Source organism: Apteryx mantelli, chromosome 2, assembly GCF_036417845.1.
Source record: "Apteryx mantelli isolate bAptMan1 chromosome 2, bAptMan1.hap1, whole genome shotgun sequence".
Taxonomy (NCBI): domain Eukaryota; kingdom Metazoa; phylum Chordata; class Aves; order Apterygiformes; family Apterygidae; genus Apteryx; species Apteryx mantelli.
The window spans coordinates 118,418,073-118,431,203 of record NC_089979.1 but is presented as its reverse complement, the minus strand read 5'-3'; the positions used below and the strand labels follow the sequence as shown (position 1 = coordinate 118,431,203).

Sequence of the window (13,131 nt, the reverse complement as noted above, 5' to 3'; positions counted from 1 at the left end):
GCTTTAGATACCATCTGAGTTACAGGATGTTTGTGCAGTACTGCTGTTTGTTTCTCTCTCCATTCTGTTTTGGGCATTCAGCAGAACACCCAGCCCTTCCCCTGGTGGGTCAGGGCTCTGCTGGAGGCCAACCACCTCTTTGGCCCACAGCTTACCAGCCAGTCAGTCCCCAGGAAGCTTTTACATACAGTTCTTACAGGTCTCAGCACACACTTAGTATTTTTCCACTCTTCAGCTCTTTCTTCAGGTAACTATTTCTCCACTTATACTTAGGGGCACATGTTCATTCCCATAAGTGTTTTTTCTTAAGATACCCACAGTCTACCAGCAGCTGTCTAAAACAATCATTTCTAGGCTATGACTTCAAAACCCTGGTAGCCCAGGAGCCCAGGGAGCTGCCAGAAATGCCAGGCTCTGTGAGCTCCCCAGCTATTACCCTTTGTGTTACCGTGGCACCTAGGAGGGCAATGTCTTTCAATCTTTGTGCGGTTATCAACAACTGTTTACCTTATTATTGTGCAAACTAATGACAATTCCTTGGGGGAGAGTTAATTGTTTCAACAGCACATCTAACATCTTCCTTTGGGACAGAAGATGCTACAAGCTCTGTAACAAGTCCTTGATGAACTCCCTCACTTCATGGCTAATAAGAGAGGCTGCCTCCTCCCTCTCCTTTGATGCCTATGTCATGATTTCTTTAGGGATCTTTGAGACCTCTGTGCCCTGAGCTGGAGAGGCTGGATGGAGTTCTCTGTGTTGCCCAGGCAGTGAGGGAGTCTGCCTGTAATTTTGGCCTCCCCTTCACAAAGCAGACATGGCAGGAAGTGTCACAGGAAAGGGGTATACAGCCTTCAGGAAGAAGCTAAAAAGTAAGAACCCCAAAGGAAACCATGGTAAGAGCAGGTTTAAGCAGCTCCTTCAACTTTTCTCATATCTCATATCCTAAAAGGTTGTCCACACAGTGCCTCAAGGCCTGAACACTCCTGTGCTCAGCTGAAAAGGAGAAAAAAATCTCCATTGATAAACCATTCAGCTGGTGGGCAGAGGGATGGGTGAAAAGCTGCTTGATATTATTTTCTAGGTTTGAAGTTTTCATTCCCATTTGCTACCCACAAGACAGTATTTCAGAAGAGTAATGTCTGTGAGGTTCCCTATTAGAACAGTATCAAAGAATATCAAGCAATGATATCCATTGCTCTAGTACTGTAAGGTTTCCCATTCTTGCTGGGGCATTACTGAAACAACTTCTCCAAAAGCAACATGAAGACTATATTAACTAAATAGCTGGCAGAAATTCTCACCTTCAGGTCACCCATTCAGGATGAAATTTTTTGATTTCCTGATCTATAAGACAGTATCAATGAAGGAAGACTGTGAGGATGCTGGGTGCAGAGAGGAACGCTTGTCAAAGCTGTGCCCACTGAAAGTCCTGTAGTCTTTGCAGATCAGTAGGAACCGTGCATGTTTTCCGAAAGCCTCACAGACATACTTCTTGAACTTCTCACCCACAAAAGCATAGATGACTGGGTTGAGGCAGCAGTGGATGAAGGAGAACGCCTCGGCCAGCTCTACAGCTAGAGCTAGCCTTTGGCTTGCGTGACAGTCATCTATGATATACATATTCTTCAGAGAGTCCAGGAAAAGCACAATGTTGATGGGGGTCCAGAAAAGGAAGAACACAGTGACAACAATGAACACGAGCTTCGTTGCTTTGTATTTGTTCTGAGTTTGGCACTTCTGCAGGTTTTTCAAGATGCTGTAGTAGCAGAAAATGAGGATGCCAAGGGGGATCAGCCAGCCCAAGACACTGACTTCGAAATTAGAAAAGATCTTCCAGCCATTGTTACTGTCGGGATAATGCGGGATGCATATAGTTCTGTTGTTATCATCCTCTTCCTGGAAAAAAAGGAAGGCTGGTGCTGATGCTAAAACGGCTACCGCCCAAAGGACCAGGCTTGTAAGTATCCCATGTGCGGTGGTCCGAACCTGCAGAGCATACACAGATCGGACAATGGCCAAGTACCTGTCGATGCTCATGATGGTTATGAAGAATGCGCTGCTGTAGAAACCAATGAAGTAAGCAGAACTGATTATTTTACACATTGCATTTCCAAAAGTCCACTGGCCCACTATGGAGTACTGAACCAAGAAGGGGAGGGAGAAGACAAAGAGGAGATCTGAGATGGCGAGGTTCAGCAGATACACATCAGTCATGGTATTGATTTTCTTGAAGACTATTAAGACCCAAACAACCAAAGCATTTCCCATGAGACCTGTCACAAACAATATGCTGTACAGCACTGGAAAAAATGTAGATACAAATGATGAAATATTTTCAAGACCACAGCTGATGTCCATGTCAGGGTAGAGGAAACCGCCATCATAAGGTGCAGAGGAATTAAATGTTGGTGATGGGTAATCTACCTGTTTAAGGACAAATAATTTCATGAGACACGTATCACAACTTAAATTCTTAGTAGATATATTAGGTACAATTCAGCTCATACCAAAGCACTTGAGGAGACATGGAGTTCCTCTTCTGTGAGTTGTTTCATGTTGTAGCTAAAGACTAGCTAAACACTCTTCTCACATTCCTGCTTCCCCAATGAAAATAATGATGCAGGAAATCTCTGAAAAAGAAAGTCTTTCTTTCCTGCACATTGTCTGCAGATGCAAGAAGCTGGGGTCTACTTGCTATATATAGGACTGAGAAATGCACTGTGCTTGATCTGCCTGGAAGTCTGTATGGAGTCAGAGTCTATTCTTAGCACACATTTGGGGTTTCGCCTTGTCCAGGCCGGTAGAGTGCAAACAAGGAGTGAATATCACCGGCCAGTCCTCCCTGCCAGGATAAGGCTGTTGCAGAGGAGGGGATAGGGAAGATCAAGGAAAACTCAGCTGCTGTGGGAAAGCAGAGGTTACCAGTAACCCACCAGCCTGCTCTCTGTAGGGTTGCCAGCACTGTGCCTGCAGTCCCAGTGGAGGTTGTTAGGAAGTGGGGCTGGAGCCAAGGAGCATCATCAAACCAGTACCAAGATGGACACAGTCAGTGTGCTGAGAGCTCCCTGCCAAAGGTTTTGTGGTTGTATTCCACGTTATTCTTCAGAAAGGAGAAAGGGAGCAGTGTTCAGGGAGGAATACACACATGAACTCTGACCTCCAGAAAAGCTCTACTTTTAGTTACTGAGTGCCAGAAATAGCCCACAGTGTGACAAGTCACTTTTTCAGAGGCTCCTAGCATTGTTAAAATAGGTTTTCAGTTGTAAAGGTACCAGCAGCTACAGTTCACAAGTGGGTTGTGCACATCACAAGTGCATTTGCAGCATTTGCAGCTGTAGTCCAAGTGATGATTTCCTAAAGAGCAAAACTGCTCGATTGCTTCTGCCCCTTCTCCCCAGCAAAAGCCTTGTCCTCTCTCTGCAACTGCCCAAACAACCAGCTATTTGCAGCGGCTGATTCCCACCAGGCCTTTATTCAGGTAACAGGGATGGCTGGATTTCTGAGTTTCTGAAGCAAAGATCAGGCATGCCCATCTGTGTAAAAAGTGATTTTGTTTTTCTGTTTTTCTGCAATAAAGACCTCAGCTCAGCATCCAGCCAGTTGCAAGGGGCGAGCATGTGCCTGACTCTGCAGTCAGGCTGGGCTGATTTCAGAGCCTAACACTGAGAGAGCAGAGTCCCAGGTATCAGCCTGTGCATTTCAGCAGTGTCTCTGCTCTGGTTGTCCTTGGAGGCAGCCACTGAGAAGTGCTGGCTGCAGCCCTCAGTTTCTCACCAGCACCAGACCACGAAGGAGCCTGCAAGAGCTCTGCTGCTGTTTAAGATGCTTCAGCACCCTGTGGGCTTAGGGGGCACTGGGGGCACCTGTAGCTCTTGGGCATTCTCGTGCCCCCCATTCCTTTCCAGGGACAGGCACAAGGGAAGGACTCTGTTGAGGAAGGAGACTGGAGAGCCTCCTGTGCCGTCTCCCCGTACACTGCAAGAGGTGCCTTCATAAGATGCCTCTGGGTTGCCCCTGGCCATTTTACCCTGGGCTGCAGGAAGGCAGCTCCTGCTGGCCCGGGTGGCCACAGCAGAGCTCCTGCTAGCAGGAGCAGTGTCCTGCTCGTGTCAGTAAGAGACAGAGGCTGAACCAGGACTAAGAAGAGGGCTTAAAGGCTGTGCTGTCCTCTGGTGTGGCAGCCTTTTCCCTCTGAAAGTATGACAGTTCAGAGGACAGGGGTTGAAGCCCTGCATGAAGCAAGAGCCTGATCTTCAGACACACTGATGTGTTGGCAGCTGCCTGCAGTCAGGAGCCTCCAAAGTCAGGTCTGCACAGGTGCTGCAGTTTTGCTTCCCTGGGAAATGAGACTGGTGTAATTGGGGGCCCCTTCTCAAGTGGTGACTAGAGAGTGTCTGAATCACCAGGTGTAAAAGAGCTTGGTTGCCAGGATCAGCTGAACTGAATACATTTATATCTTCAAAATAGACAGCTTTTCCAGAGAGCCCAGAAGTGAATAAACAGTAAAGAAGAACCAAATGCCAGGGGGGCAGAAGCACATAAACCGGACCCTGTCAGTATCAGCAGTTCTAATCTTAATTCAGCCCTGGCACCTGTCAAAATCCACCCAGCAGTAGGTACACCCTGCTTCCCTACTTCCTGGCCCTTCTTAGTAACTAAACAGCGACAATGTCAACCTAAAGTCAACCCATGATGACAAACAGTGCTAAACAACATTAGTGACACCGTATTCATCCACTGTTCAGGACACTGTCTCCATTAGATATCTCCAGTATCTTTTTTTTTTAACTACCCAGTATTTTCTCTACTATAATGGGTGTCTTTGACACACAGTTTTATCAGTGAAAGATATTTTCACACACTATTTCTTTCCAGAGAACAATGATCACATTGATTTCTTTTAAACCCTAGCTGCCACTAGCAGGACTAGATATCACAGCAGAACTAGATATCACAGCAGAGAAGGAACACTAGATGTGCCCCTACTCAGCTAGCAGGGTAGCAGCCTAGCTGGGTATGACTCACCTCCAAGTTCTCCAGGCTTTCTCCAGCCAGCAGGTATGTCAGGTTCTCATCCATAATCCAACACTGTGTCTGAATGAGTATCAAAAGAAATGTCTTTATAACACCATTTTTTGAGAGGTGAGTATATCTTCATGCATCCTGGCAGTATTTACCTCAACTTGGGTTTCTTTCAATGCCAATTGATAGCGAAGATCTGCACCATAACAGCAGCTAGTCACAAACTGCCTCTTCCTTTATGTGTTACGTATCGTATTAAAGACCTATAGCAACCACAAACCAAAGAGCTTATCATCAGTTGAAACTAAGGAAACAGAAACCTGCATCAGGTTCATCCTCTGAAGATCAGTATGTCATTTTACTTATTGAACAAGAATAAGAATGTCAAAGGAATAGACTTGCAATTTGCACCATGCACTTGCAAAGTGCCCCCTGCCTCACCTGATTCCACCAACTTTATCTGCAGACTCTGCTCTGCAGCCCCAATTTGTTAAGGGAGGGGAAGCATGACTCCTTCTTTTGTAGCCCAAGGATTTTTGGTCAAGATGTCTGTGACTGATGGCCCAACAGTGCCAATAGGCAGTGATGAGAAAGGATATCAGTTTTACTTTGACATTTTTCCTTGGAAGAACACCCCCTCTGCCCTGACACACACATACATGTGTGAATATTCAAGGAAAATGATTGCATCACTCTTCCTTCTCAAAACAAATACCATGTTGGATGCTCTTGGAGACTAACAATGAAGTGAAGGTGTGAATAGCAGTCATATGCTGTTGATTTCCAGACTTTGCTGACTAGTTTACCTGCTTGGCCCCAGTCCTGACGCAACACTTTTTCTGTTCTACAGCTTGTTGGAATTTGCTAAATGAGACGGATGTGCTTTTTAGCTAGTAGTTCAACCGGTAAATGCCAAAGTAATGCTGGTGTGAGTAGCTGTGACAGACTTCTCACGTAGTACAAAATACATGGAAAAGAACAATATTACAAAGCAAAGGGCAGTGTTTGCTGTGTTATCTCCTTAAGTATTGTTGTTCCTGAAGACGTCCCTAGGAAACCTCCCTGCCAGGCAGGATGCAGCCCTGGCTGATAGTGTGCACTTCAGCCAGCATGATTCGTTACCACTGAGGTGCCCACAGCCCCGAAGAGCAGCACATGCAGGGAGACCAATCCTGGGCTGTGACATGGCTGAACTCTCGACAGGGGCAAAGGCCCACACCAGCTGCTGACTCCTTCCCCATCATGTCCCACCACGTGGCACAAGAACTGTCCAGGGTGCAGATGTCCCCCGCACACGCAGAGCAACTCGGCCGCCCAGACTGGATGTCACACTCTCTGCCCCCCACACTCCTCCTGTCTGCTGGTCTGAGTATGGCCACTGCTGAGCTGAACAACCCTGTACAGGGCATCCTGCTTTGCAGTGAGGTACCGCTATCCCTACCCTGACTAGTCAGTTGTCCTGTGAGGCCATTTCATGTTGCGGGGGAGGGAAACCTTTTGGCACAGGCCCTAATTTCCTACCTCAAAAACCTTCAAAGGCCTTCCTAGCTTTGTTAGCATTGATGACATTTGTCGCCGCCAGCAAAAGTGGCAGTGCAATGGCCTCCTAAAATCCTGATGAGGGAGTTCATGCGCAGAGTTGAGAATATCGTTGGAAAACTGAGCTTATATAATGCTGCCTCTTGTGCCCACTCTTTTGGCTCACTGAGGTACTGTTACAGTGTCAGGAGGAAGGGAAATAAAGATTAGGAAGATGGAGATGCAAATAAATGGTTTATTCTGAAAAGTGCTTCAGACAAAAAGTTGATCTCATGATGTGAATGCACATGCAGCATGTGATGATGAACAAGAAAGAAAGAAAGAAAGAAAGAAAGAAAGAAGGAGAGGGCCCAGCCACAGTTTAGTAGAGACAACTGGGAAATCATAAAAGTGTTCTCAGTTGTGTTTAGCTCAGCATCAGCTTTTACCACAATACCCAGCAAGGCAAAGACATGTTCGTGTCACCAAGTGTTTGCAAACCAGCTATCAGAACGCAGCACCTCTCGTACGCAAGAGCAGTGAGTGAGGAAATGGGTCTTGTTCCCAAACGCTAAGTTGTTCCGACAGGGTGAGAGCAGAGTACAGACTTCCCTAGCAGGGAGGATAATCCTGGCCAAGCCAAGCAAGTGCAGGAATGGTTACAGGGCTCAGCATGAGCGCCAAGACCTCCAGGGTTAACCTGAGCATTAATCAAAATGACGTGGAGCAACTCTTCAGGGCAGAGGCAGTCCTGCTTCCAGTACTAGGTAGGATGTGGACAAACCCAGATCTGTTGAGCAGCCCTCTTCCGGTAACGATGTCAAGGCCAGTTGCCAATCTTGATCAGCTGTTTTCTTGCCCCTTAACAGCTGGTGAATGTTTTCTTCCCACTTTCCATCCGTAGACACCAGCGCCAGGGCAATGGCTGTGGTGGGTCGAGGAGATGAACAAGGCCTGGCAAACTGGGGACAGAGTCGGAGTTCCCCATTGCTTCCCCTCCATTAGCAGGTAGAGGGGAAGATGTGGGGGGCACACTCAACTTGGCTTGCAAATTTTGCTTTCTTTCCTTCCTTTCATACGAGCAGAAGAAGCAGGATGATTTGTACTGTTTGTCTGTGTGAGATGGTCTGCTCCTCTTCTCTGCCCACTGTGCTCACAGCCAGCAGGAGTGGAGGGAGGGAAGATGGTCAGAGGGGATGTACTGGAGATGCCTGCGGTTGTGGTCAGCCGAGGGGCAGAACTGAGTCATGTTCAAGAAGCCCTTGGCACAGACTTGCCACGGAGCTGCTCAGTGACCCCTTCGCAGAAGGCCAGAGGGGGCCCAGCCCACAAAATGGAGGCTGAGAGAGGTGGGGGGTCTTTATGAAGGACTCTTGTCTCCTCGGAGGGCTCAATGTCTAAGAGTGAGCTGAGTGACCTAATGTCCGGGCCTCCCAGGTCCTGCCTCTGCCCCTGCTGGGGTGGGGGGGTCATTTGGCAGCTGGGACGGCTGGTGGCAGCCACCAGGTCTCGCTTTGCGGTTTTCTTTCCTCTTTGACAGTCATTTCCTTTTTCTGTCTCTGAGCTCTGTGCTGGTGGCTCTGCATATGGCAGCATCTCTTCGGCTGCTTCATCTTTCCCTGTGGTTTTCAGCAGGTAGGGTTGGGGCAACCTGTGACATTCACATCAGGACATCACCTCGCTCACGCTCTCTGGCTTGCTGATATCATTATGGAATATAATTGATGTTCCTGCCCACATCATGTGTTAGTGCATGTGTGTGAGTGTGCTGTTGTCCGCCAAGCACAGAGAAAGTGCCTAGAAGAGAGAGCCAGGCCACGGGAGCGCTGCTTGCATCGTCAGGTCCCTGGGGCTGGGCTTGCTGTGCCCTGGCTGGGTCTGGGCACAGCCGGCAGAGCTTTGCTGTCCTGGTGGGAGGCCAAAGGGGCGCTGGGTCCCAGAGAGTGTGGGACCACAGCCCCCTCCTCCATTCGGGCTTTTAAGGAAAGGGGGAGCTAAACAGCTGCTCCTCTCCAAACCCAGGCAATGGCAAGGAGATACTAAAAGCACTGAGATTCCCCCTGGTGTAGGAGATGCTGATTCATGTGCTTTGAAGTTCAGGTTCAGGAAATGAAGTTCAGTTTAACATTTCTGAGCCCTCAGCAGTGCAGTGTGACTCTGCTGGTCTGGGGCCACGCTGGTCTGGGGCCGTGCCCCTGCCTGGGCGTTGCGCAGGTTAGGCGCTGTGGGAGGTGTGACGGGCCCCCAGCCCAGATACTGTTGCTGCTGACGTGGAGGTGATTTTACGGGCACACTATCAATGGAAAATATCTAAATATCTTGGTGGGTGTCCCTCCTACACCGACATTTGCTCAAAGCAGTATTTGGCTCTGCAGAGAGATTTGCATCCCTCAGCAGAATCAGCAGCACCTCGTCTTCCATTCCCGTCTACCTCCTCGAACTCTGGTTATTGTAGCAATTCGTCTGCGTGTGTGACGTGACTGCAGTGCGCAGCACAGGTGGCAGAAGGGAGCATGGCCGCTGACAGAGCCATGAGATAGGTGATGGCCAGAGTGTCTGGACAACCCCAGCTGCAGACATCCCTGAGCAGGGACAGATCCAGAGGCAGACCATGCAAGTGTACCCTGCCTTTGCGTGAAGTCAGTCCAAGGCCTCGCATACGCCAGGAAAAGAAAAGGAAAGGATTTTATCACAACATTTTGAATAACAACTTGCTGGGGCCTCCAGCTGTGAGAGCAGGAGCCCATCTCTCCTGCTGGGATGGGTCTAGGAGAGATGAATGTGATTGCCCAGCCGACAGCTCCCTGCTGACTTTCTCAGATCTTACTGGTCCTGACTGCACCGTCCCCACAAGCAGCACAGCCCCAGCAATGCGCTCTGAGTGAGGTGTGTAATTTAGGTAGACACTGAAACCGGCAGATCTGAGCACCCCAAGTGATGTGTGCCCAGCACCTGTGCCACGGGGCGAGGGCATCCCCTGGGAGGCCTGGCTGAGCCTCCTGACACCTTGCCAAGAGAGGATGACATTGTACCCACCTTGAGCAAAGGGAGGCTACCGAATGGCTTCCAAACCCACGCATGGTGGCAAAGCCCACGCTGAGTGAGCCCAGGGAAGAGTCTCATGCTGTCCGTCCTCCCCAGGCTGTGCCCAAACTGCCCCAATGCAGCATTGCACAGAGGAGGTGCAGCCCAGCCAAGCTTTGCACTGAGCCCAGCACCCCCTGCCTGGAGCAGTGCCTGCGTTCAGGGAAATATGCCAAATCTGGGCTGATAGCGGTGTGCTGATCCACTCACGCCAAATGTAAGCACGCGGCTAGACCTCAAGGCCACTGGTAGTACAACATCCCTAAAGCAGTCAGCTCGTTACATGCCCTTATCCCTGGGGTTTTATTTCTAATCTGGGGATAAGTGTTCCTCTTCAGGTTTAGTGTCTGTTTGGGCCACATTGTTTGCTCGCAGAAAGCTGTATGCTGTGCAAAAAGAGTGTTTGAATGACCTGGGCATCAGCTGAAGCTGTCCCTGCTGTGCCCAGAGAGCCATACAAAAGTCTCTGGGAAAGACGCTGGAGCTGTCAAGGTGGCAAGGAGTCTCCCTCACTCACAGCCTCTTCTCTCCATGCCGGAAGGCCCTGCGGTGCTTTGTGAAGTTGTGCAACCCAAAATGCTCTTCCCAGTCTCCTGTTTCAGCTAGCAGAAGCTGATGCCAAATGGAAACACTTGGCAGCACCAAGTGGCGAAAGAAGCTCAAAGGACAAGGCAAAATGTAGCCTGGGCAGGTTTTGAAGCCCAGCAGCGACGGGTTCTGTCCCAGGATGGGTGAACAGGAGGTTTTCCTGAACTTTCCCAAGCTCCTTCTGTGCCTTGTGTGGGATATGACAGGAAAGAGGGTGCATGGCTCTGCCCTGGCATGGGGCTGGGGGGGCTGTGCAGCAGGGGTCGGGGCTGCACACTCAGAAATAGGCCAGCAGCGTGGAGGTGAGGACTCGATAAAAGAGGGGAGAAGTTGATAAATGTCCCCTTACCCCACATCCTGATTTTGCTGTCCTACACTGAGTGTAGACAGCTGGACAGATGGGATGTGCTGGGCTCCCAGTCCCCTCAGCCTGCAAGGACACGGGGCTCTCAGGTCTGTCACCTCTGCCCCTGCTGATGCCAATTCCTCCATAGGCCATGGGCATCTCCTCCTCTTCCAACTCAGGTGCAAGCCCTTCTCAGCTTCCTGTGGCTCTTCCCTTCCTCAACCCTTGGGCTAAAAGATTTTGATCCCTAGACATAGCTTCTCCCTCCCACAGAGTAATTTTTGCCTCCCCACCTTTTTAATGACAGAAGAATAAACCCGTCTCTGCTACTGGTGGCTGAAAAGCCCTGGGAGCTGAGCATGTCTTCTTGCATCTGTAACACACAGCGATATGAAGGAATGAGGCTCCCTCTGCTGGGTTTTCCTTTAGAAGTGAGGGAAGGAAAGAATCATTGAGGAGATGCATGTGATCAGTGGTAAAAGGTGCCTGTATCCATGCCAAAAGCTGCTGGGTGGGCTCTGGGCAGAGAGCACACCTGTTTCCACAGAGGACTGGAACAAGGTGTTTCTGCAGAAGGAGTGTGTCTCCATGAGTGTCTGCACCTGGCCAGCTCTCCTGAGAGAAAAGGTGTAGGAGAGTTTTGGAAGAGAAATGTAAAGAAGTAAAAAATGGCCAGCAGGGTTCACTGCAGTCACAGCTATCATGCATGTATCAGTGCCACACGACTGACACATGGAAGAAAGTTCTAAATCAGATAGCTCAGGACTCAGGAGTTCAGTCTTTGCTCACTGCCCAACTTTAATGAGGATCTCTGAACTGTACAGCCTGTTGTGAGTTCCCACATTTTATAGGTCAGTAGCAAACCAGTTTGGTGTGTACAAGTGCACACAGTTGTGAAGATCATATTGGATTACCCATACTCTTTTTATAAAACTTGTCTGCAGAAGGGGGGCTGTGGGGAGGACACAGGCAAAGTGGATTTGCATTGGGGGTGTTTCCTAATTGTGCAGGCACTGGGGATGGCAGCCACCACTCTCAGGTACCCTGCAAAGGGTTCCCATCAGCCAGAAAGGTACCTCTCCATTGCAATGCATGTCAACATATGGTTGGTGCCTGCTGTGCCCTTCATCATCCTCATGAGGGTGTGGAGACTGGTTTAGATTTTGGTGTCTTCTGAACTACAGCACATCTTCTGCAGGATCCACAGACAGGGCAGCACTGAAGGCATAACTCTGACCAATCATTTACACTGAGGAAGTTTTAATCCACCTTTCTGAATCTTAGAATTCTCACACAATGCAAACTTTTCCTTAATACCACATACCAGAAATTTACTTTTCTGAAAGGTGGAAGTTTGTAATTTTGGCAGCCATAGCACCAACATTCAATGTGTGGGGAGAAATCAGCATCAAGACTTTTGATGCTTTCCTGGAAAAAGGCGTGCAATTCTTTACATTTATTTTTAAAGAATGAGCAGATCTTGTCAGAGAAAAAGGAGAAAAAGTTGGTTTTGAAAATCTGCTGCTCTGACCCTAACCTTTAGCCTTTATTTTCAGAAATGTGTCTTTCCTGTTCTTGCCTAACACCTAGGTATCATTTCCCTAATTATTTCCATGTATGCTTGTCCTGGTCTACTGAGGTGACATAACTCAAGTAATCAGGCTGATGTTGGAGGCCCATAGTTTAACCTTCAGGATGTTGTTATGTAGTTATTAGGGCTGTAATTCTTGTTAGATACAGCACAATTAGACAGGTGTTATGAAAAAAAAATAATTAGTAGAAATAGCGGAACTGAACTTATGAAAGAATATTTGCCCAGCAATTTACTTCAGCAGTCAATGAGCAACAGCTCAGGGCAGGCCAGCAATCAGTAGAGATGAAAGACTGAAAGATGCTCTCCACCTCACAAACCTCATTCACCTCAGCCTGAAGGAGGGTGACACAACTCCACTTTCAGGGATGCCTGAGTGTGGGGGACCTCCAGGGATGCCTGTCACCAAACTCGCAGGGCTCAAACAGACACGTTGGCACCCTACTTCTCCTGACTACTGACAACCACCACACTTGTCAGCAAGGAAAGGGGGAGTACAGATAACCATGTTTCTATAACCTTGTAGTGTTTACATTATTAATCACTCTTCTGCAGAGGCAATAAATATCCAGACTCCTTCACATGGATCCAATGATTGTGTAATTATTAATGCATCTGTTTAGTTTGTCCTGATCTAAACCATATCAGTGTTTCAAGCTGCATGGCCCTTTACACAGTTTTAAGCCCTCTCCCATAAAAGTTTCCTAAGAGAGTTGCTTCAGGAGGAGACCAGACGCACCCTATGATCCTTGCCCAGGATCAGCTGGGATGCGCATCCTCAGAGACTATCACAAATTTGCCTAAATGATGTTGTAGCTGGGGAGTTGCAGAATTTCTTTTGAGCACTTCCTGAAGAAATTAAATTTTTCTTTAACTCCCTGGGTCACAGATGCAGTTATAGGCATCAATGGTACTGCCATGTGACATTGTTTTGGTCTGAGAGAGCCTGAACCCTGCAACTTTCCCAGCATTTTAAGTTTCC

The 13,131-nt window shown here is 48.5% G+C and overlaps 1 protein-coding gene across 1 annotated transcript; it reads right to left on the bottom strand.

Annotated features, from left to right (window-relative positions):
- Nucleotides 1–1,344: 1,344 nt before the first annotated feature.
- Nucleotides 1,345–5,079, bottom strand: LOC106493725 (C-C chemokine receptor type 8-like). Its single transcript, XM_013953863.2, has 2 exons — nt 5,026–5,079; nt 1,345–2,424 (listed from the first exon to the last, which is right to left on the bottom strand). Exons 1-2 carry the CDS (start codon nt 5,077–5,079, stop codon nt 1,345–1,347), a joined length of 1,134 nt encoding a protein of 377 aa, XP_013809317.2.
- Nucleotides 5,080–13,131: the final 8,052 nt, after the last annotated feature.

Coding starts and splice junctions, on each gene's coding strand:
- LOC106493725 (XM_013953863.2), bottom strand. CDS start 5,079: ATGGATGAGAACCTGACATACCTGCTGGCTGGAGAAAGCCTGGAGAAC. Junction 2,425..5,025: donor AAAGCCTGGAGAACTTGGAG/GTGAGTCATACC, acceptor GTCCTTAAACAG/GTAGATTACCCATCACCAAC.